Raw genomic sequence first — 24,923 nt, forward strand, 5'->3', positions numbered from 1 at the left:
GGAGGATTTCTTCCAGTTGATGAGCCACCTGTGGGCGTGTAGAAACCGGACAGTCATATCCAAATGACGTAGGAGAAGTTCTGGGGAATTTGCCAGGATTAACAAGTCGTCCAGATACGGCAGTATCCTGACCCCTTGACGGCGGAGTACCACCGTCACCACCGCCATATATTTGATGAAGACTCGCGGAGCCGTTGTTAAACCAAAAGGTAACGCCCGAAACTGGTAATGGAGGTTGCCAATCGCAAACCTCAGGTATTGCTGATGTGACACTGCTATAGGAATATGCAGGTAAGCATCCTGTATGTCCAGGCAGACCATGTAGTCCCCAGGTTCCAAGGCCAGAACTATAGAGCGAAGGGTTTCCACACGAAACTTGGAAACCTTCACAAACCTGTTCAATGCCTTGAGGTTGAGAATGGGCCGGGAGGACCCATTCGGTTTCGGGACTAGAAACATCGGAGAATAGTACCCCCGGCCCCTCTGTGCAAGAGGCACCTGTACTACGACTCCTGTATCCAGGAGGGTCTGTACCACCGAATGTAGAGTGTTTGCCTATGTCTGGTCCAACGGGACGTCTGTCCGGCAAAATCGATGAGGGGGTCGGTTTTTGAAGGCTATGGCGTAACCTCGAGTGACTACATCCCGTATCCAGGCATCTGAGGTGGTTTTCAACCATTCCTGGGTATACCCTAGAAGCCGGCCCCCCACACTGGGATCCCCCAGGGGGAGGCCCGCCCCGTCATGGTGCAGGCTTATCGGTCTTGGAAGCTGGCTGACGGGACGCCCAGGCTCTTTTGGGCTTTGGCTTACCAGGTTTGGAAGTGCGGGCCTGCTTGTTGTACGCCTGACCTTTTGCTTTACCTGAAGGACGAAAGGGGCGAAAGGAAGTACCTTTAGCCTTCGACACAGAAGGAGCGGTACTTGGCAGACAGGCAGTTTTGGCAGTAGCCAAGTCAGCCACTATCTTATTTAAGTCCTCCCCAAACAGAATATCTCCCTTGAAAGGGAGTACCTCCAGGGTTTTTCTAGAGTCCAGATCCACAGACCAGGATCTCAGCCACAATATCCGGCGAGCCAGGACTGATGTAGTAGAGGCCTTAGCTGCTAGGATACCGGCATCAGAAGCCGCCTCCTTAATATAGCGAGAAGCTGCGACAATATATGACAAGCATTGTCTAGCATGGTCAGAAGAGATTTCAGCTTCTAATTCCAAGGCCCATGCTTCAGTAGCCTCTGCAGCCCATGTTGCTGCAATAGTGGGCCTTTGTGCAGCACCCGTGAGGGTGTAAATCGCTTTCAGAAAACCCTCAACACGTTTATCCGTAGGCTCTTTTAGAGACGTGATGGTAGTGACAGGTAGAGCTGAGGAAACCACCATCCTAGCCACATGTGAGTCTACTGGAGGAGGCGTTTCCCAATTTTTAGATAGCTCTGGCGCGAGGGGATAGCGAGCCAGCTTCTTCTTTTGAGGCACAAACTTCTTACTCGTGTTTTCCCAGGGTTCCTGACGTATATCCACTAGGTGGTCAGAGTGAGGTAAAACTTGTTTAACCACCTTCTGACGCTTGAACCTATCTGGTTTCTTAGGAGGGACGGATGGCTCGGGATCATCCGTAATCTGTAAAATCAACTTAATAGGCTCCAAAAGATCAGGAACATCCACATGTGAACTACCCTCCCCATCAGCAGTATCTGTGTCAGAATCTGTGGGGTCAGTGTAAGTGCCATCTTCATCAGACGAGATGTGAGTAACAGCAGCGGATTGTGAGGAGATAAGAGCTCGCTTATAGGACCCCTTGGTCTTAGGCGCGCGAGGGTCAGACTTTTTAGTAGTCAGGGACTGGTTCAACTTTTTCAATTGAGCAGATAAATTGTCCGCCCACGGCGGGTTAGCTGCAGGGACCACATACGGTTGCACCGGCATAGGGGGTACCATAGGGGGTGTGTTAGTTTATTAACTAGCGTATGCAGAAGCGTGGAAAATGCAGCCCACGGTGGGTCATTATGTACCTCCGTTGCTACAGTCCCACTGGGGGGAACCTGACCTGCACCCATGCCCTGGTGATCTAGTGGGATCGCCTGTACTGCCACAGTGTCCACCGCCAGCACGCGCGGCCCGCCTCCCACTGACCGCGTCGGATCTCGATTACCACCTCCCAAAGCGCGGCCACGCGATCCCGGAGAGCCCCCGTCGTGTGTGCCTGACCATGGAAGAAAACCGGAGCCTCCTGCTGTAGTTACCCGGCAACCAGGGCTCAGGAGTGTACAGCGCCGCTGGGGAGAGATGGAGCTGCAGCAGTGAAAGTCAAAAGACATATACACACTGCTACAGCCCTTGAAGTCTTCACTTTTCTTCTCAAAAAGCTCTTCTTAGGGCTGCCCAGAGCAGCCCCTCTGTTATGTGCCTGCTATCTGCGGCACAAACTACAAAACTGAGCTCCTGTGCAGGGACGCAAGGTTATAGAGGAGGCGGCGCTATGCATTCTGGGAACAGACAGCTTTTCAGCCTGTTGGTGCCTCGGATCAAGATCCTACTCTTCACCCCTATGTCTATCCTTGTGGAGCCCAGTGGAGCCCGCAGCAGAAATATACATATTCGCGGCGGACGGGATGCCGGCTGTCAGTATCCCGACAGCAGCATTTCCATCTGCCAGAATGCTGGCAGCGGGGTAAGCGCTAAGAATCCCGTTGCGGGCTCGGTGGCTGTACTCCCTACAGGTTCTATTCCCACTCTATGGGTATCGTGGACACCCACGAGTAGGAATAGCCCCTGTGTTCCGGGATTCCAGCTGTCAGCATTGTTGGCTGTCGGGATTCCAGTGTCCGTATCCTGGCCGGGATCCCGACAACCGTCGAATTAACCGAATCCCGTGTGAATCCCCCAGTCTTCAGCATCCACATGGGCACTCTTCTCTCTCTCAAAACACTATTTGTAGCAAAAAGCTCCACATACTGTATGCAGCCCTTCATCATCATTAGCACATCCTCCAGCAGAAGACAAAGTGCCATAGAGACTTCCGTTAGAAATCTCCTATTTGAAAGCATTGTTAAAAACATATAAACTTGAATTAATTGAATTTGATCTATAGCTCTTCACAAGATCACTATTAAGTTTGTGCTGGTAAAAGATTTCACCTGGGTAAAATAAAAATAAAAACTAGAAAAACATTTCAGACATTTCTAAATTTGGAAGATTAGTTTTTAATCTTTTTTTTTTTTTTTTTATTTAAACCACTTGGGATCGGATGTAATGACGCCATAGATCGGTGACCTTCATTTTATAATGGGCAATCGCTTTATGCATGGTTTTGCCTTGTGATTGTTCCTTTAAAAAAAAACAGAAAAAAAAAAAAAAAAACAGTCTGCACGGCCGTTGAACTCTGGCATCATTACATCCAGCATGGGCCAGATTAACAATGGAGCGTATGGAGCTACAGCTCCAGGTCTCCACATAAAAATAAGCCTATCACATCCTGGAAGCATGATGATCACTAGCCACCAGCTGGCCACATGGGTGGTCATAAATCATAACTATTAAGATTGCATTTCTAATTTTCTCACAAAAGAATGGTTTTTCTATTTTTACATATTTATGGAGACAATGGAGCCGATAGTGTAGGGGTATACACCCCTATATGGCTCTGGCCACACCCACATGGCATTGATTACACCTCCCCCTTTCTCACAATAGGCCCTTGAATATTTTCAGCCCAAGGACCACCTTTGATAAAGCTGCAGTGCCTTGCAGTGAAACGCGTCAGGAGGCTTGCCAGGCCACCATTTCTTGCTAAATCCAGCTGCCTAGGGTGTCCGGACCAGGACTGGGACACTGAACCCACAAAGAACCAATTCATCTGGAATACCACTCATCCTTTCAGAACAGGAGGATACCGCAATGCAGTGAGGATCCCACAACACCCTCGCCTGGGTCTGAGATCAATAAAGGGACAATCTCAAGGGACTACACCTCCAGCGGCTTAAAGTGGTAACAACCTATGTGGGACTGTATATTTGGTTCATTCAGTGGTATACCAAAAAATACCTTGCCAGTCCATATATCATTAGGAACGGACTACACCCTAACGGCAGCAGTTAATATTATTGATTTAGCATATGTGTGGCCATAATATGGTTTATTATACGGTCTATTATATGGTTTAATATGTGTTTTTTAGAATTATGTTTTATTAAATTGTGATAATTTTTTCACTCAAACCTTCAATTTTATTCATTCCATTGAGCGCTGCTATCTTATCTGTATATTCTTTCTCAAGGACCATGTGACCCTTACTCCAGCCCTGCATCCAGCACTTGTTGGACTACTATACCTAATATAAATGAACAAATACTAATTCTGTTATTGCGGAATTATAATAAAATACAATATAATGCACAAATATAGTAGAAGAGACAAAACCCTAAAACGCTAACCATTTAAAAAATATCTAGTAACTATAACAAAAACACAAAAATGTCCCTTCTACAATATAAAAATACAATAACTTTGCATTAAAAACATTATGAGGAATAAAATGTTCTAGCAAATACTTTCTTTTATCCCGGATTTATCCCGGTTTATTTCTTGGCCTTGTGAAGTACTAGATTTTATTTTTAACAATAATTGATGTTTAAGGGCTTCTCACCTCTTCTGCCAAATGGTCATCTGGATCATAGTCTTTCAGGTTTAGAATCTCAACAGACAAGCCAAGTGGAGAGATATCTTCAGCAAGAACATGTGCAAATCTCTAAAAAATAACAAAGAAAACTCCACAATGACATTTAGCAGTATTAGTTACTTCTATCAAAACAAAGCCTGTGGCACGATAGTTTAATAACCATTTTGCTGTATACGGCATATTTTATTTTATAAAGAGTAAATTAAGTGCGGAAGGTTAATAATGTGCATTGCCTTTCTGCTAAGGATGGAAATAGATGCTATATTTTTTCCTTAGATTTGATATGGTCTTATCCCTGCTCTGCACTTAACAGCCTACTATATGCACCTTGCAATTCTCAGATAATGTGCATTTTGTTCTCATCAATACTAGGTAGAACAGCATTTGGATGGAGCGGCATTCCAGGAAGACCTCTCTGTGCAAACAGAAGGGACGTGCAGTCAGGGGAGGCAGTGCCTCCCCTGTCAATGATTAAAATACAAAGAAGATACTTATGATACATATTGTGTGTCATAAGTATATACTTTATCCTTTGTATTATTTTATTCAATTTTTACCTACCAAAAACTGGTTTTAAATGCATCTTGGAGGCACCGCTCTCGGTGCCTCCCGCAGTCAATGATGAAGGGCTGGAAGCGGTGGGCGGGGCCAAGCATAGGGCAGCAATAATCCATTAAACAAAAAAACAAAAAAAACTTATAGAGGTGTCGCTTTGACAGGGGCGTGCTCACAGCAGTAGTGTAGTGAGGGCCCTGGACGCTATGACAGGTACAGATGAATGGGGGAGCCGCCGCCAAAACATTAGTAGCACTGCTATCTCTGCCGCAGAGATGCAGCTGCTATGGACCCAGGCCAGGCTGCTTACAGGGCCAGCATCCCCTGCACCCTACACATTAAATTTCCTTTAAAAGAAACAGCCCCACAGGGGCATGTGTGCTGAACCCGGAAAGTTGTGCACCTCACCAAAGCCACAGGAGCCCCGGCGCACGAACTCCCTCCTCTAGCAGCCGGTAGTAAGGAGCCCCGGCTCTCTCCTTCCACTAGCAGCAGGCGATCCTCGGCATCTTCCCTTCTCTAGCAGCCAATGCAGCTGCTAGAGGGAGGGAGCCGGGGCTCCTTACTACCGGCTGCTGGAGCGGGGGCTCCTTATTACCGGATGCTAGAGGGAGGTCGCGCGCCGGGACTCCTGTGGCCTTAGTGAGGTGTGCAGCTTTCTGGTTCAGCAGACATTCCCCTGTATGTCCCTGTGGCAGGCAGGGCTGTTTCTTTTGTGAGACTTTCTCAAGGGAAGCAGAGTTCGGCCTCCTGGGGCACACAGTTCCCAGTGGTGTCCACTCGGTGCTGCACCTGGCCTCACACCGCGGACATTACTGGCTCGGGCAGCGCCATGTAGATTAATAGCTTGAATAGCTCCGTATTCTGCGTAGACACCTTCCGGCGCTGGTCTCACCATTAGCCACTGAAGGCCTGTACCTGGTTCCATGGGCCTCAGTCTCCCCCTGCAGCTCACCTGAGGTGGATTGGAGCTCAGAGTGGTGAGTGCCCGAGGAGCCCTGTACCCCCCTACCTGTATGTGTGACACCCTGTACCCCCCTACCCGTGTCTGTAACCTTGTACCCCCCTACGTGTGTGTGTGTGTGTGTGTGTGTGTGTGTGTGTGTGTGTGTCACCCTGTAACCTACCACTGTGCGACACCCAGTATCTCCCTACCTCTGTGCGACACCCTGTAACCCTCTACTCCTGTGTGTGCATGACACAATGTCCCTCCCCCCCTATCTCTGCGTGTGTTTGTGATACCCTGTATATCCCCTACCTCTCTGTGTGACATCCTGCACCCCTCTACCCCACTCCCCAATGTATGGCAACCTGTATCCCCTACCCCTGTTTGTAATGACACCCTGTACACACCTAACCCCTGTGTATGACAGACTGTACACCCCTTACCCCTGTGTATGTCCCCTTGTAGCTCCCTGCTGCTGACCTGGTGGACGCTGGTTGGAATTCATAGGACTCTTTAGCTTAGGGGAGCCACATGCAGCTGACCCAACCGTGGATCTGCGCAACAGGTGCACATTCCACTGGCACCCTCTCGGTTATTAATATCAGAGAGAGATACCGTTTCCATACACTCAGCCGCTCAGATAATGGTAACCCCACAGTTAATATTATATATATATATATATATATATATATATATATATATATATATATATATATATATATATATATATATATATATATATAGTATATGCTCAGATTTTTATTGATAATTCCATGATTTATTAATAAAAAAAAATTTATGACTTTTCTTCCTCCTCCTCCCTTTTCCTCATCTCCTCCTTTCTTCTCTTATTCCTCTCCTCCTCCCTCTCTCTCCCTATTTCTCCTTCTCCTCCTCCCTTCCTTTCTCCTTCCCTCTTTCTTCTACTCCTCTCTGACTTTTTCTCCCTCCCTCCTCCTCATTCCTTTTCTTCCTCTCCCCCCTCCTCCTCTTGGCCGCCGCTGCTGCTTGCGCTTCCCACTTCTGTGAGGTCAAATTAGACAACTCCCGGGAGCCGTGGACAGAATATGATAGGCAGGCTGCAGGCATTGGACTGAGATGCGAATTAGCAGCTGGGGGGCTGGGGTGGTTGATGGTGGAGCTTTTGTAGGACATTGGTGGGGCACCCATTGGCGTGGGCAGCGGCCATTAGCGGCAGTGGTAGTGGGCATTGGCTCGGTGGTGGTAGGGGTCATCGGCAGGACTCCGTGGACATTATGGCTGCAGTGCCTCACCAGCCACTGACCTTGCCGTATGCCACTGGCAAACAGAAATGTAGTAAGTGAACTTACCTAACATTTGACCAGTCTCAGGATCGACTCACCAAATGGGTGCTGGCGGCTCCTAGGTTTCTGGTTATCCTGTTTGGAGCTGCTGAACCTGCTGTCTGCTGGATCATGTGCAGGTACTGACCAAGCTTTTTTCATATTGGGTGCAGCTGTGACACTACATTGTATAGTGTTGATTTCAATGCTACCCCTAGGACAAGTTTCACAGCAGCTTCAGCAGTCCAGCTCATTGTACTGCGGTTCACACCACTTTCACCAGTGCCCAGTAAGGTAGCAGGTTTTAAAAACAATTAAGGGTTGCATACTCTATTCCCCCGAGTCCAGCTGTATTATCCATCTATAACCAGAAGTTGGCTACCTCTACAGTTTACAAACATTTATGAGACTTAAATATACTAATCTGCTCAGCACACGCTTGCCAGATATATTACTCACTAACCAGTAACTTTACTGCATTGTTTGTAGTACCTCATTTGCATAACGATGCTGTTATATACTGTACATGGACAGAGATATCAATTATCATATATATGTTTTATATAATACATACAGTGCATCCAGAAAATATTCACAGCACTTCACTTTTCCCACATTTTGTTATGTTACAGCCTTATTCCAAAATGGAATGAATTCACTCAAAATTCTACACACAATACCCCATACTGACAACATGAATAAAGTTTTTTTTCGATTTTTGCTAATTTATTAAAAATAAAAAAACTTAAGAAATCACATGTCCATAAAGTATTCACAGCCTTTGCTCAATACTTAGTTGATGCACCTTTGGCAGCAATTACAGCATCAAGTCTTTTTGAATATGATGCCACAAGCTTGGCACACCTATCTTTGGGCAGTTTCGCAGATTCCTCTTCGCAGCACCTCTCAAGCTCCATCAGGTTGGATGGGAAGCGTCAGTGCACAGCCATTTTCAGATCTCTCCAGAGATGTTCAATCGGATTTAAGTCTGGGCTCTGGCTGGGCCACTCAAGGACATTCACAGAGTTGTCCAGAAGCCACTCCTTTGATATCTTGGCTGTGTGCTTAGGGTCGTTGTCCTGCTGAAAGATGAACCGTTGCCCCAATCTGAGGTCAAGAGCGCTCTGGAGCAGGTTTTCATCCAGGATGTCTCTGTACATTGCTGCATTCACCTTTCCCTCTATCCTGACTAGTCTCCCAGTTTCTGCTACTGAAAAACATCCTCACAGCATGATGCTGCCACCACCATGCTTCACTGTACAGATGGTATTGGCCTGGTGATGAGCGGTGCCTGGTTTCCTCCAAACATGACGTCTGGCATTCACGCCAAAGAGTTCAATCTTTGTCTCATCAGACCAGAGAATTTTGTTTCTCATGGTCTGGGAGTCATTCAGGTGCATTTTGGCAACCTCCAGGCGGGCTGCCATATGATTTTTACTAAAAAGTGGCTTCCGTCTAGCCACTCTACCATACAGGCCTAATTGGTGGATTGCTGCAGAGATGGTTGTCCTTTTGGAAGGTTCTGCTCTCTCCACAGAGGAATGCAGTAGCTCTGATAGAGTGACCATCGGGTTCTTGGGTCACCTCCCTGACTAGGGCCCTTCTCCCCCAATCGCTCAGTTTAGACAGCCGACCAGCTCTAGGAAGAGTCCTGGTGGTTCCAAACTTCTTCCATATACGGGTGATGGAGTCCACTGTGCTCATTGCGACCTTCAAAGCAGCAGATATTTTTCTGTACCCTTCCCTAGATTTGTGCCTCAAGATGATCATGTCTCGGAGGTCTACAGACAATTAATTTGACTTCATGTTTGGTTTGTGCTCAGACATGCACCGTCAAGTATGGGACCTTATATAGACAGGTGTGTGCCTTTCCAAATCATGTCCAATCAATTGACTTTATCACAGGTGGACTACAATTAAACTGTAGGAACATCTCAAAGATGATCAGTGGGAACGGTATGCACCTGAGCTTAATTTTGGGCTTCATGGCAAAGGCTATGAATACTTATGTACATGTGATTTCTTAGTTTTTAATTTTTAATAAATTTGCAAAAATCTAAAAAAAAAACTTTTTTTCATGTTGTCATTATGCAGTATTGGGTGTAGAATTTTGAGGGGGAAATGAATATATTCCATTTTGGCACAAGGCTGCAACATAGCAAAATGTGGAAAAAGTGAAGTGCTGTGAATACTTTCTGGATGCACTGTATACCTTGCAGGATATTGTACCGCTATGTGAATGTTTCAGGGGGATGTGTAGGTCACTCAATTAGGACATCAGTGGAACCTCACAAGAGTGAAGCCAACGGGGCCGCAACCTACACACCTTTTTCTGACGCACCCATGGGTACCGTGCCTGCATTTCAGCACCCTATCTGCAATCTACTGGTAACACTAAAACAGTTCATGTTTTCTAGGTCTCCTCAAAGAATCACAATGGAAGTAATAAGCTCCACCTGAGGATCTCATAAAATGTGTCAGTGAGTAATGAATACATCTGTGGACCTGCTAGGTGACTTGGAAAACGTGAACTGTTTGGGGTCCTGTGGAACTGCAGTAGTGGAATTATCCTAAAAAAAAATATATATATATATATATATATATATATATATATATATATATATATATATATATATATATATATATATATATATATATATATATATATATATATATATATATATATATATATATATGTACAAAAAGGGGGGAGGGGGGAATATAGCGACCAACTGTGTCTTTTAAAAACTCACAATGAAGGTGAAAAATATAAATACAATTTATTCACATAAAATAAAGTTTTCACATAAGGTTTTACACATAAAAATATCTTAATAACAGGTCTCTTTAAAAAATGGGATAAAAACAATTTACACAATTCTAAGTATATTACCCGTTAAAAATAGATAAGAAGATTATAACTTAACTGGGTATAAGGTCACTGCCAGGTTGCCCAACGCGTTTCGTCATACAGACTTCATCAAGGGGTGTTAGCAGAATGGGACCAAGCTTCTATTTATACCAGTAGTGATCTAGTGGTAATTATGACATCACTTCCTGTGGTTTGCACATGGTGTTGCCAAACAGACTGTAATCTACTAGTTTGTGATCTTATATAATATGATCGGATGCTATATAACAGTACAGTGTATAATATATACTTTAAAAATAACTTTGGAGCAAGAGAGGTCTAGAAAAAGTCATTTTAAGAAGCGCTGGCGGCTTTTCCGCCACACTTCCGGTATTCTGACGTCGCGTCACTTCCGCCCCACTTCCGGAGACGCGACCGCGCATGCGCCCGTAGTTTTAGCAGATTCAGTTCTTCCTAGAGGCCAGGAGTATTCACATAAAGAGCTCCGTCGGCGCCATCTTTGTGTGGTTTTTCATATAGGTATTTCATGCTGCGGCCATGTTAATGGAGGTCAAAATCAGGGATATTATCATATTGATCCTCCGTGAACCATGTAAACAGAAAAAAATAAGTTTAATTAATAGGTGATTAGAAGCAATTTAGTCACCATAATAACAGTTCCTAGATAGGTTTATCATATATATAAATAAGATGCTTCATCAAATAAAGTGCGCTGACGTGCAGATATATAAAATATATATAAATATAGATAATATTATTAAAACAGATAATATTAATAGAACTAAATGTAAATAGGGTTACTTGTAGTGCTTAATGTAATTAGTGATAAGGTGCAGACAGTATGATCAAGTTTAGAAGTGCAGAAATAAAAAAGGGCTAGTGATAGGTTCATATATGTGTAATTGTAACAATGACTAGCTCATGTAGGCTTTTATTATATAGTTTTTGATTTACAGTACCTGATATTCCCAGATGGTCTCCCTAGTCTGGTACTGATCAGGCCCGACACTGCTTCGCTTCCAAGATCGGGCGAGATTGGGCATTTCCAGTGTGGTTTGACTGTAATAATTACTTACCATACATGTGTCATATTACAAATAGAATCATGATATTAGTATAATCATATATCAGAGGTGGGGTGGGGGTAGGGTGAGGGTGGGGTTGAGTGGGAGGAGGGGGGGTGGGGAAGGGAGGCAGTGGCAATGGGATTGGAAGTGGGGGAGGAGGAGGATATAAGTTTAGGAGGTGATATTGGATACGGATATCTATGTCATGGTTATATTAAGGGGTGGATGAAGAACAGGGGATACGGTTGGATTCCAACCGTAATGATGGCACCAGAAAATTCACAGGAACGGAGCGATTTCATAATAGTCATTGAACCCCTTCGGATGGAGTGTCTGCAATTGGAAAATCCAATACATTTCTCTGCGTGAAAGTTTATTTGCCAGGTCGCCGCCTCTTTCTCCCAACTTCACTAGTTCAATTGCCTTGAAGGTCAAGGCCTCCGGATTGGAGTTGTGTGCCATCTTGAAATGTTTGGATACAGCGTGATTCTCCATTTGATTTTTTATATTGCGGATGTGTTCTTGAATCCTTATTTTTAACGGTCTCTTTGTCTTTCCCACATATTGTTTTCCACACTCGCATTCCAATAGATAAATAACTGATTGGGTATTGCAGTTTATAAAGTCTTTGATTTTGTACACTTCCTTTTTCTCCATGTCTGTGAATGTTTTCCTCACTGGATGTAGGTACCTGCAGATGTTACATCGGCCACATTTAAAGGATCCAGTGCATTTCGGCAATCGTGTACTTTCTTCAGGTTCCTTTCGTAGCATGCTTGGTGCTAGAATATCTTTAAGATTCTTGGATTTTCTGAAGATGATCTCGGGGCGAGGAGGCAAGAATTCTTTAAGGACCGGGTCCATTAATAGGATACCCCAATGTTTACTAAGTGAGTCTCTGATGGATTTCTCATGGCGATTGTATGTTGTAATGAACGAAACGGAATCTTTTTTCATTTCTTTAGGCTTGTATTCTAGTAATGTTGATCTCTCCAGTGCCTTTGCTTTGGTGGCTGCTTCTTCCAAGATATTGATTGGATATTCTTTATCCTCAAATCTGCTTTTGTACTTCTCAATTTGGGCTTCGCATTCTCCCTGGTTGCTGCAATTTCTCTTTATTCTGTTAAATTGGGAGAAGGGGATGTTGTTTTTCCATTTCTTTAAATGATTACTTTTGTAGTGAAGGTAACTATTTGTGTCAACTGGCTTGATGAAGTTCTTGGTTTCAATTCTTGGCACACAACTCCAATCCGGAGGCCTTGACCTTCAAGGCAATTGAACTAGTGAAGTTGGGAGAAAGAGGCGGCGACCTGGCAAATAAACTTTCACGCAGAGAAATGTATTGGATTTTCCAATTGCAGACACTCCATCCGAAGGGGTTCAATGACTATTATGAAATCGCTCCGTTCCTGTGAATTTTCTGGTGCCATCATTACGGTTGGAATCCAACCCCCTGTTCTTCACCCACCCCTTAATATAACCATGACATAGATATCCGTATCCAATATCACCTCCTAAACTTATATCCTCCTCCTCCCCCACTTCCAATCCCATTGCCACTGCCTCCCTTCCCCACCCCCCCCTCCTCCCACTCAACCCCACCCCCACCCCACCCCTGATATATGATTATACTAATATCATGATTCTATTTGTAATATGACACATGTATGGTAAGTAATTATTACAGTCAAACCACACTGGAAATGCCCAATCTCGCCCGATCTTGGAAGCGAAGCAGTGTCGGGCCTGATCAGTACCAGACTAGGGAGACCATCTGGGAATATCAGGTACTGTAAATAAAAAACTATATAATAAAAGCCTACATGAGCTAGTCATTGTTACAATTACACATATATGAACCTATCACTAGCCCTTTTTTATTTCTGCACTTCTAAACTTGATCATACTGTCTGCACCTTATCACTAATTACATTAAGCACTACAAGTAACCCTATTTACATTTAGTTCTATTAATATTATCTGTTTTAATAATATTATCTATATTTATATATATTTTATATATCTGCACGTCAGCGCACTTTATTTGATGAAGCATCTTATTTATATATATGATAAACCTATCTAGGAACTGTTATTATGGTGACTAAATTGCTTCTAATCACCTATTAATTAAACTTCTTTTTTTCTGTTTACATGGTTCACGGAGGATCAATATGATAATATCCCTGATTTTGACCTCCATTAACATGGCCGCAGCATGAAATACCTATATGAAAAACCACACAAAGATGGCCGCCGACGGAGCTCTTTATGTGAATACTCCTGGCCTCTAGGAAGAACTGAATCTGCTAAAACTACGGGCGCATGCGCGGTCGCGTCTCCGGAAGTGGGGCGGAAGTGACGCGACGTCAGAATACCGGAAGTGTGGCGGAAAAGCCGCCAGCGCTTCTTAAAATGACTTTTTCTAGACCTCTCTTGCTCCAAAGTTATTTTTAAAGTATATATTATACACTGTACTGTTATATAGCATCCGATCATATTATATAAGATCACAAACTAGTAGATTACAGTCTGTTTGGCAACACCATGTGCAAACCACAGGAAGTGATGTCATAATTACCACTAGATCACTACTGGTATAAATAGAAGCTTGGTCCCATTCTGCTAACACCCCTTGATGAAGTCTGTATGACGAAACGCGTTGGACAACCTGGCAGTGACCTTATACCCAGTTAAGTTATAATCTTCTTATCTATTTTTAACGGGTAATATACTTAGAATTGTGTAAATTGTTTTTATCCCATTTTTTAAAGAGACCTGTTATTAAGATATTTTTATGTGTAAAACCTTATGTGAAAACTATTTTATGTGAATAAATTGTATTTATATTTTTTACCTTCATTGTGAGTTTTTAAAAGACACCGTTGGTCGCTATATTCCCCCCTCCCCCCTTTTTGTACATTCTCTTATATCGCAGGGAACTACCATCCCTGTCTGGGGGTCAGCTGACACCCTTTTGAATTTTTAGGGAGTGTCTATTTTAAACTTCACTTTTTATGTTATATGTTATTTCTTATTCTTAATAATTGTCAAACACAAGTGGCGCAATAACTCCCCCCTATATATATATATATATATATATATATATATATATATATATATATATATATATATATATATATATATATATATATATATATATATATATTTGGACAGCAGATCTATAGAAACCATTTTAAAATGTAAAATAAACCACTGCATAGTTTAATCTTGCATTGTGACCAACAGCACAATTATATTTGGACACATACATAACCAAATTTTTTCAACCGCATAAGACACAGGAAAAATGGACTGAACGCAACATATGTCACATTGCTCAAAAATAAGCCTCCTAAAAACTTGGCTCAAAGATACCAAAGTCACCACATAAACCAACAATAGGAGGAGAAAAAGAAACCCTCATAAGAAAATAATATGTATTGTTTAACCGATCTTCTTAATTAACAATTGGTGCAGTACAAAACCAATTACAGGTTGAGTATCCCTTATCCAAATTGCTTGGGACCAGTAGTATTTTGGATATGGGATTTTTCCGTATTTTGGAATAATTGCATACCATAATGAGATATCATGGTGATGGGACCCAAGTCTAAGCACAGAATGCATTTATGTTACATATAGACCTTATACACACAGCCTGAAGGTAATTTTAGCCAATATTTTTTATAACTTTGTGCATTAAACAAAGTGTGTGTACATTCACATTTTTCATTTATGTTTCATATACACCATATACACACAGCCTGAAGGTCATTTAATACAATATTTTTAATAACTGTGTATTAAACAAACTTTGTGTACATTGAGCCATCAAAAAACAAAGGTTTCACTGTCTCACGCTCACTCAAAAAATTTCGTATTTCGGAATATTCCGTATTTCGGAATATTTGGATATGGGATACTCAACCTGTATCAACGAGAACACATAAAAGAACTGAATTGTAAGATACTCCCTGCAGGTAGAACTATACACAGTTCATGAAATCAGTCCTTATAGTCGCAAAGAGGCTATCTTACCTTCGCAGTACCAGTCTGAGAGCCATAGAAAATCTTCACACCAGCAACAAACACTTCTTTTTCATTATTTATGTCAAGAGTACTGCTTTTTAATTCTTTAGTTGACAAGGAGACAAAACTGTTCTGGGATACTGATTCACCCTGCTAAAATAAAAGTTTAACACAAATGTAAGGCACTATTATACACAAACAGCTTATGCCAAAAATAGTATTCTTAACTAGACAACAATCAGGACCTGTCTATTCGGATTTGACTTATTAATATACATGGAAATGGTACTTACAGATATCATTAAAAAAGACAATGGGACCCAATTATCAAATCACAGGAGCAAGAGATTGTTTTATTTTGCGGGTTATTACTTAACAAAATGTAATTATCTGGTCAGCATAACTCATTTTATTGAACTATAAAACGTTCTATTTGTCAGGACTTTTGTACTAATAATTGTCTACTTTCCATACAAAGAAAAAAAGATTAATGCTGTAGAATGGACAATGGTTCATTCGCAACAGCCTGTAATCATTTAAAAATATTTATTGGACTTTACTTTTCAACGAAGCAAATTGAAAAAAAAAATGGACATTATATATTATACATAGTACAGTTATACCGCTTTTACACTGCCTAAAATATCCCGGGATTTTGCACGGAAGCGCCCAAAATCCCAGGACTACAGGCGGTGTAAAAGGGTCCTTCTTCAAGACCCTGTGTCAATTTTCCCAGGAATCCAAACCGGCTTGCAAGCAGGGTTGTACATGAGTAAGATCCAGGGTAGGAGGCGGTGTAAATGGGTAAGCCGGGTCATCCGACCCTGCACCCATTTACAGCATGGCAGACCTCCCGAACCGCAGTGTCCGGCGGGCAGTCGGGAGGCTGGGAGTCACAGCGCACGCTGTATATGCAGACAGCAGCACCATGCTGGTTGCCATGCAGCGGCTGGGGACACAGCACATGCTGTCTATGCAGACAGCAGCACCGTGTCGAGTGCCTGGAAGCGCCAAAAGCTGGGGGCAGCACAGCAGCTTCCAGATTGCTGGGCTTGCTCCCAGCGTGACACTCCAGAGTCCCGATTTGCAGGGTTTCCTGATGCTTGGAGATGACGTCATCTCTAAGCGCCGGCCCCCAAGACACTGCACCCGGGTGCAGTGTAAACTGTGCCGATCCGGGAATATCCCGGATCGGCACTGCGGTATAAAAGGGGGCAGTCCGGTCTGACCCGGCTTAGAACAGTGTTCCAAATCCTGGGTCAGACCCGGGATTTGGGTGTAAAAGGGGTATGAATTAGGGTGTTTGATATAATTTTCCAAATCCAGAACAGTCACACCATTTAGTTGTTTATGCAGCTTTCTTTCTCAATATATGCCCCAGATGCATGTAATACAATAATAAAGGGAAAAACAATAAAGTATCCACAATATTAATTACTGCACTCTGTCAATACATCATTTTCTATATAAAACATACAAATTGTAGAGTAGCTCAACCGTTGTATAAGCAGAAGGCTATGAACTCATCCCATCAATAATCTTTAAGAAAACTTGTGTATTTTAAGAAAAAATGGTGCTTTTATACATTTACCGTGACTTGTACTAACCATATAGATAACAGTAGGGAGTGTATTATGCCATACATTATCACATACTGTATCTACTGTATGGAAAAATTGCACTATACTGTAGGAGAGTCTGGTACTAAGTGAGGCGTTAAAATGAATCTGTCAACTACACACCGCAGAGATGAACATTTTGAGGGCTAAAAAATGTCTTCATGATATTGCAGCCATCAGTTCCCAGAGAATCGGGCAGTGTTAGTGATGTCACTTTTTATAATCTAGATAAGCCCATAAGATGGACGCTTCTACTTAAGGATACTGAAAGTACTAGGACATTAAAGATAAAAGATAAACTAATAATCAACGTTCCAACTGGCCTTTGCTTAGTCTAACCACGCCTTTAAATTAAAATGTACAAACTATTTAAAACGATAATTAAAAATAAAATGGGCAGACAATTTGCACCATTATCTTCAGAAAAGTTATTCATTATATAACTATATGGCGTACAAATTTGACGTAAAAGCACTGAAAGAAATTGTGGTTGCTTTTTGTACATGAAGACTAATAACTCACTTACTCCATAGAAGAAATCTGCAATTAAATGTGCATTGACCATTGTCTTAGCCATATAATATTTGCACTTCAGCAAAGCTATACAATACACGTGTTCACTACGCAAAATGACTAATAGATGGTTACAACTTTAGTGAAGACCTGATACACAGACGATTTGTTACGATTTTGTTATTTTACAAACAAAATCATGAGTAAGAAATACCAGACAATTTATGCGTCTCCCTGCGACTCATTGCGCCTGAACAAAGCAACAATTGAAGTGCTCTGTTGGGCGCCATCTAGTGCAGAAGCAATTTAATTTCCCCCAATGGGTCCTCTGCACCTGTCAACGGGTAGTTTGGCCCATTCTTCCTTAGGAAACTGCTCCAGCTGTTTTAGGGTTGATGGGTGCCTTCTCCAGACTGCATATTTCAGCTCTTCCCAAATATGTTTAATAGGGTTTAGAACAGGGCTCATAGAAGGCCACTTCAGAATAGTTCAGAGGTTCCCACACGCAGTTACTAATTAAGTCACCTGTGGCCAAGCATGGATATACTTAAAACCTAGACCACTGGGGTGCATTGAGGACCACGTTTGAGAACCTCTAGAATTGTCCAATGTTTTTTTTATCCATTATTGGGTGCTTTAAACTGTGTGTATTGGGTCATTATCCTGTTAGAGGACCCCTGACCGAGAGAGAGCTTTCAGACACTGGGCAGTAGGTTTTGCTCCACAATTCCTTGATAGCCCTGAGATTTCATTGTGCCCTGCAGAGATTCAAGGCACCCCATGCCAGATGCAGCAAAGCCGCAAAACATAGTCAATCCTCCTCCATATTTCATAGAAGGCATGGTGTTCTTCTCTTTGAAATCTTCATTTTCTTCAGGTTTGAACATAGATCTACTGAGACTTGGCAAAATGCTCCAGTATTGACTCAAATGTCCAAAGGACATTCTCCCAGAAGCATTCTGGCTTGCCAATATGCATTTGAAAAATATTCCAGTCAGGCTTTGTTGTTTCTTCATAAGAGGAATCTGCCTAGTTGTTCTTCCAGGAAGCCCATTGTCGCTCAAAAAGCATTGGATGATGCGATCAGACACCGACATACCTTGACTATGGAGTTCAGCTTGTATCTCTTTAGAAGTTCTCCTTGGTTCTTTATCACTTACTATCTTTCTGTTGAATTTGGGGTAGATTTTCCACGTGACCATGCACTGAGTTTGATACCAAGGACTCCTTACTACTTATTACTGTCAACTCTCATGTTCAGTGTGCTGCACACAATGATACCAAACCACAGAGTGACTAGTTTTCACCATTTAAACAGGCTGAAAGACTGGTTAGAAGAATGAAGACGTGTGACGCTACTTCAAGAAAGTATTTAGTTTGAAATATCTCTATAATCTAATTATTAGATTTTCAGAGGAGTACCAATAAATCTGTCCAGAATATATTTGGAGAATAAGCAATAATTTATCCATTTTCAAAGTGTCTTTGCTTTATTCTATGAAATAGCAAAGGCATGCAGGTATACATGAGACAACAGCTCTTAATTTACAAAAAGAATAATGTTAAAGTACACAGCTTCCAGGAATTAGATCAAGAAGACTGTAAAGGTTCTCACTCTCAGCATGAGACAACCACCACCACCAAAGAGCATTTGAGAAATACATACCTCAATAACCTGTGGTTTTTTCCTGCCCAAGATAAATTTACTGGAGATCCAGATGGCAATTCCAATTGCAGCACAAGAATAGATGTAAAACCTGTTCAGCCACAATAGCATCAATTGTGTATGAAGAAAACCCCACGTACCTGCAGAACCACCAAAACAGTAAAGGAACATTAAAACCAAAAAAAGTGAACATTTTAAAATATGAAAGCCTACTTATAAGTAAATAACCTTTACATACGATTCATAACCCTCCTACTAAGTAGTTAGTTTCTGAAGGTCATCTGTAAAACTGCGTACAGTGCACTGGCCAAGTATAAAAGAAAGGGTCGAGTTACCACTGCCTAACTTAACTTTACTTACCGGTAAATCTATTTCTCGTAGTCCGTAGACGATGCTGGGGACTCCGTAAGGACCATGGGGAATAGACGGGCTCCGCAGGAGATCGGGCACTTTAAGAAAGACTTTGGATTCTGGGTGTGCACTGGCTCCTCCCTCTATGCCCCTCCTCCAGACCTCAGTTAGAGAAACTGTGCCCAGAGGAGACGGACAGTACGAGGAAAGGATTTTAGTTAATCCAAGGGCAAGATTCATACCAGCCACACCAATCATACCGTATAACCTGTGATAAACTACCCAGTTAACAGCATGAACAACAACATAGTCTCGGTTCAAACCGATGAAACTATAACATAACCCTTATGTAAGCAATAAACTTTATACAAGTCTTGCAGAAGAAGTCCGCACTTGGGACGGGCGCCCAGCATCCTCTACGGACTACGAGAAATAGATTTACCGTTAAGTAAAATCTTATTTTTTCTAACGTCCTAGAGGATGCTGGGGACTCCGTAAGGACCATGGGGATTATACCAAAGCTCCCAAACGGGCTGGAGAGTGCGGATGACTCTGCAGCACCGATTGAGCAAACAGGAGGTCCTCCTCAGCCAGGGTATCAAACTTATAGAACCTTGAAAAGGTGTTTGACCCCGACCAAGTAGCAGCTCGGCATAGTTGTAGTGCAGAGACCCCTCGGGCAGCCGCCCAAGAAGAGCCCACCTTCCTAGTGGAATGGGCCCTAACCGATTTAGGCAATGGCAATCCTGCCGTAGAATGCGCCTGCTGAATCATGTTACAGATCCAGCGAGCAATAGTCTGCTTTGAAGCAGGAGCGCCCACTTTGTTGGCTGCATACAGAACAAACAGAGCTTCAGTCTTCCTGATCCTAGCTGTTCTGGTCACATAAATCTTCAAAGCCCTGACCACATCCAGGGACTCAGAATCCTCCAAGTCCCATGAAGCCACAGGCACGACAATAGGTTGGTTCATATGAAAAGATGAGACCACTTTTGGCAGAAACTGATGACGCGTCCTCAACTCTGCCCTATCCACGTGAAAAACCAGGAAGGGGCTTTTATGTGATAAAGCTGCCAATTCCGAAACACGCCTTGCCGAAGCCAAGGCCAACAACATGACCACTTTCCAAGTGAGATATTTCAACTCCACTGTTTTGAGTGGTTCAAACCAAGGTGACCTGAGGAAACTTAATACCACATTAAGATCCCACGGCGCCACAGGAGGTACAAAAGGAGGCTGAATATGCAGCACCCCCTTCACGAATGTCTGTACTTCAGGAAGAGAAGCCAATTCTTTTTGAAAGAAAATGGATAAGGCCGAAATTTCGACCTTTATGGACCCTAATTTTAGGCCCAAATTCACTCCTGTTTGCAGGTAGTGAAGCAGACGACCCAAATGGAACTCCTCCTGGCCTCACACCAAGAAACATATTTTCGCCATATACGGTGATAATGTTTCAATGTCACGTCCTTCCTAGCCTTTATTAGCGTAGGGATGACCTCCTCCGGAATACCTTTTTCCGCTAGGATGCGGCGTTCAACCGCCATGCCGTCAAACGCAGCCGCGGTAAGTCTTGGAACAGACAGGGCCCCTGCTGCAGCAGGTCCTGTCTTAGAGGAAGAGGCCACGGATCTTCTGTGAGCAACTCTTGCAGATCCGGATACCAAGTCCTTCGTGGCCAATCTGGAACAATGAGGATTGTTCTGACTCTGCTTAGTCTTATTATTCTCAACACCTTGGGTATGAGAGGTAGAGGAGGGAACACATAGACCGACCTGAACACCCAAGGTGTCACTAGAGCGTCCACCGCTACCGCCCGAGGGTCTCTTGACCTGGCGCAATACCTCTTTAGCTTTTTGTTGAGACGGGACGCCATCATGTCTATCTGAGGCAGTCCCCACCGACCCTACATCTGTGCGAAGACTTCTGGATGAAGTCCCCACTCTCCCGGATGCAGGTCATGTCTGCTGAGGAAGTCCACTTCCCAGTTGTCCACCCCCGGGATGAATACTGCCGCTAGGGTGCTTACATGGCCTTCCGCCCAGCGAAGAATCCTGGTCGTTTCTGCCATGGCCACTCTGCTCCTTGTGCCGCCTTGGCGGTTTACATGAGTTACTGCCGTGACATTGTCCGACTGAATCAGAACCGGTTTGTCCCGAAACAATGCCTCCGCTTGGCGTAGGGCGTTGTATATGGCCCTCAACTCCAGGACGTTGATGTGGAGACAAGTCTCTAGATTTGACCAGAGACCTTGGAAATTTCTTCCCAATGTGACTGCTCCCCAACCTCGGAGGCTTGCGTCCGTAGTCACCAGGATCCAGTCCTGAATTCCGAACCTGCGGTCTTCTAGGAGGTGAGCACTGTGCAGCCACCACAGGAGAGATACTCTGGCTCTGGAAGACAGGGTGATCCTTTGATGCATTTGTAAATGGGACCCGGACCATCTGTCCAGTAGATCCCATTGAAAGGTCCTCGAATAGAACCTTTCCGAAGGGGATGGCCTTGTACGATGCCACCATCTTCCCCAGGACACGCGTGCAGTGATGCACTGAAACCTTTTTTAGCTTTAATAGGTTCCTGACCAGGGCTATGAGCTCCTGAGCCTTTTCCATCGGAAGAAAAACCTTTTTCTGGTCTGTGTCTAGAATCAGGCCTAGAAAGGTCAGACGCGTTGTAGGGACTAGCTGGGACTTCGGTATATTGAGAATCCAGCCGTGCCTCTGCAACATTCTCACCGACAGCGACACGCTGTCCAGCAACATCTCCCGAGATCTCACCTTTATGAGGAGATCGTCCAAGTATGGGATAATTGTGACCCCCTGCTTGCGCAGGAGCACCATCATTTCCGCCATTACCTTGGTGAAATTTCTCAGGGCTGTGAAAAGCCCAAACGGCAACGTCTGAAATTGGTAATGACAGTCCTGTACTGCAAATCTCAGGAACGCCTGGTGAGGAGGGAAAATTGGAACATGAAGGTATGCATCCTTTATGTCCAGGGACACCATCCAATCCCCCCCCCTCCAGGCTGGCGATGACCGCTCTGAGCGATTCCATCTTGAACTTGAACTTTTTCAAGTACAAGTTCAGGGATTTTAGATTCAAAATGGGCCTGACCGAACCGTCCGGTATCGGGACCACAAACAGGGTTGAGTAATACCCCTTTCCTTGCTGGAGAAGAAGAACTTTGACTATCACCTGTTGAAGATACAATTTTTGAATTGCAGACAACAATAACTCCCTCTCTGACGGGGAAGCTGGCAGAGCCGATTTGAAAAACCGGCGAGGAGGCACGTCTTCGAATTCCAGCCTGTATCCCTGAGAAACAATCTCTATAGCCCAGGGATCCACCTGTGAGTGAACCCAGACCTGGCTGAAAAATCGAAGACGCGCCCCCCACTTGAGCTGACTCCACCCAGGAAGCCCCAGCGTCATGCGGTGGACTTTGCAGATGTAGGGGAGGACTTCTGCTCCTGGGAACTAGCTGCATGCAGCTTTTTTCCCTTGCCTTTTCCTCTGGCAAGGAAGGACGATCCCCGTACCTTCTTGCTTTTAATGGAACGAAAGAACTGCATTTGATAATGAGGTGCCTTTTTAGTATGCTGCGGGGGGGACATAAGGTAAGAAATTCGATTTACCGGCCTTAGCAGTAGAGACAAGGTCCGAGAGGCCTTCTCCAAACAACTCCTCCCCCTTGTAAGGCAACGACTCCATATGCCGCTTTGAGTCGGCATCCCCCGTCCACTGTCGAGTCCACAAGAGTCGCCTAGCAGAAATAGACATAGCATTTATTCTGGAGCTTAGTAAACAAATGTCTCTTTGAGCATCCCTCATATATAAAGCAGCATCTTTGATATGCTCTAGGGTCATTAGAATGGTATCCTTATCTAGGGTGTCAAGTTCCGTAGATAAGGAATCTGTCCATGCTGCGACAGCACTACAAACCCAGGCCGATGCCATAGCCGGTTTAACGATAGTACCGGAACGTGTGTAAATGTGCTTCATGGTAATTTCCTGCTTACGATCAGCAGGATCCTTGAGGGAAGCTGTATCCTGAGAAGGCAGTGCCACCTTCTTGGATAAGCGTGTCAGCGCCTTGTCTACCTTAGGCGAAGATTCCCATCGTATCCTGTCCTTTTGTGGAAAGGGATACGCCATAAGAATCCTTTTGGGAACTTGTAGTCTCCTATCTGGAGATTCCCAAGCCTTTTCGCACAAGTCGCTTAGCTCAAATGAGGACGGAAAAGTGACCTCAGGCTTTTTCCCTTTATAAATGTGTACCCTCGTGTCAGGGACAGGGGGTTCCTCAGTGATATGCAAAACCTCTTTAATGGAAATAATCATGTAACGAATGCATTTTGCCACCTTTGGTTGCAATTTTGCATCCTCATAGTCGACACTAGTCAGTATCCGTGTAGGTATCTGTGTCAGTGATCTGGGATATGGTGTGTTTTTGAGACCCTGAAGGTCCTGGTGCCACAGGGACAGGCATGGTCTGACCACCTGACTGATCCCTAGCTTCAGCCTTGTCTAACCGTTTATGCAGTAAATTTTTATTTGCATTCAAGACATTCCACATATCCACCCAGTCCGGTGTCTGCATTGCCGACGGCGACCTGACCATCATGCACTCCCCCTCCTCCTTAGGTGAGCCTTCCTCGTCAAACATGCCGACACACACGTACCGACACACTTCACACACACAGGGAATCTCTTTTCTGAAGACAGGTTCCCCCTGAGGCCCCTTGGAGAGACAGAGAGAGAGTATGCCAGCACACACCCCAGCACTATATGACCCAGGAGAAACACACAATGTTTACCCAGTAGCGCTGCTTAATGTGTAAACGCCAATAATGTGCCCCCCCTCTACTTTAAAACCCCCTTACACCGTGTGCCAAGCAGGGGAGAGTCCGGGGATCTTCCTCTCAGCGGTGCTGTGGAGAGAAAATGGCGCTGGCGAGTGCTGAGGGAGAAGCCCCGCCCCCTCGGCGGCGGGCTTCTGTCCCGCTCAAACTTACTAAAAAATGGCGGGGGCTCTTTTATATACATGTACAGTGCCCACCTGTACATGTATATAGACTTTTGCCATAGGAGAGGTGATTTATTGCTGCCCAGGGCGCCCCCCCTGCGCCCTGCACCCGTACAGTGACCGGAGTGTGTGAGGTGTATGGGAGCAATGACGCACAGCTGCGGTGGTGTGCGTTACCTCTGTGAAGCACCGAAGGCTTCTGCCGCCTTAGACGTCTTCTGGCTTCGTTTCTTCTGGCTCTGTGAGGAGAACGGCGGCGCGGCTCTGGGGGTGAACGCCCAGGACGAACCTGT

The 24,923-nt window shown here is 44.1% G+C and overlaps 1 protein-coding gene and 2 pseudogenes across 1 annotated transcript in view; 1 reads left to right on the forward strand and 2 right to left on the reverse strand.

Annotated features, from left to right (window-relative positions):
* Positions 1-24,923, reverse strand: part of LOC135028178 (S-adenosyl-L-methionine-dependent tRNA 4-demethylwyosine synthase TYW1-like) — a 590,293-nt gene that overhangs the window by 527,699 nt on the left and 37,671 nt on the right. Inside the window, exons 2-4 of the mRNA XM_063953759.1 lie at positions 19,254-19,393; positions 15,465-15,608; positions 4,647-4,748 (exon numbers count right to left, since the gene is read on the reverse strand). Of these exons, the coding sequence (XP_063809829.1) occupies positions 4,647-4,748; positions 15,465-15,608; positions 19,254-19,393 (386 nt within the window). The remainder of the gene's footprint in view (positions 1-4,646; positions 4,749-15,464; positions 15,609-19,253; positions 19,394-24,923) is intronic.
* On the reverse strand, positions 11,304-11,423 carry LOC135051521 (5S ribosomal RNA; annotated as a pseudogene).
* LOC135051683 (5S ribosomal RNA) lies at positions 13,103-13,222 on the forward strand (annotated as a pseudogene).

This window comes from Pseudophryne corroboree, chromosome 2 (assembly GCF_028390025.1).
Source record: "Pseudophryne corroboree isolate aPseCor3 chromosome 2, aPseCor3.hap2, whole genome shotgun sequence".
NCBI classification, from domain to species: Eukaryota; Metazoa; Chordata; class Amphibia; order Anura; family Myobatrachidae; genus Pseudophryne; species Pseudophryne corroboree.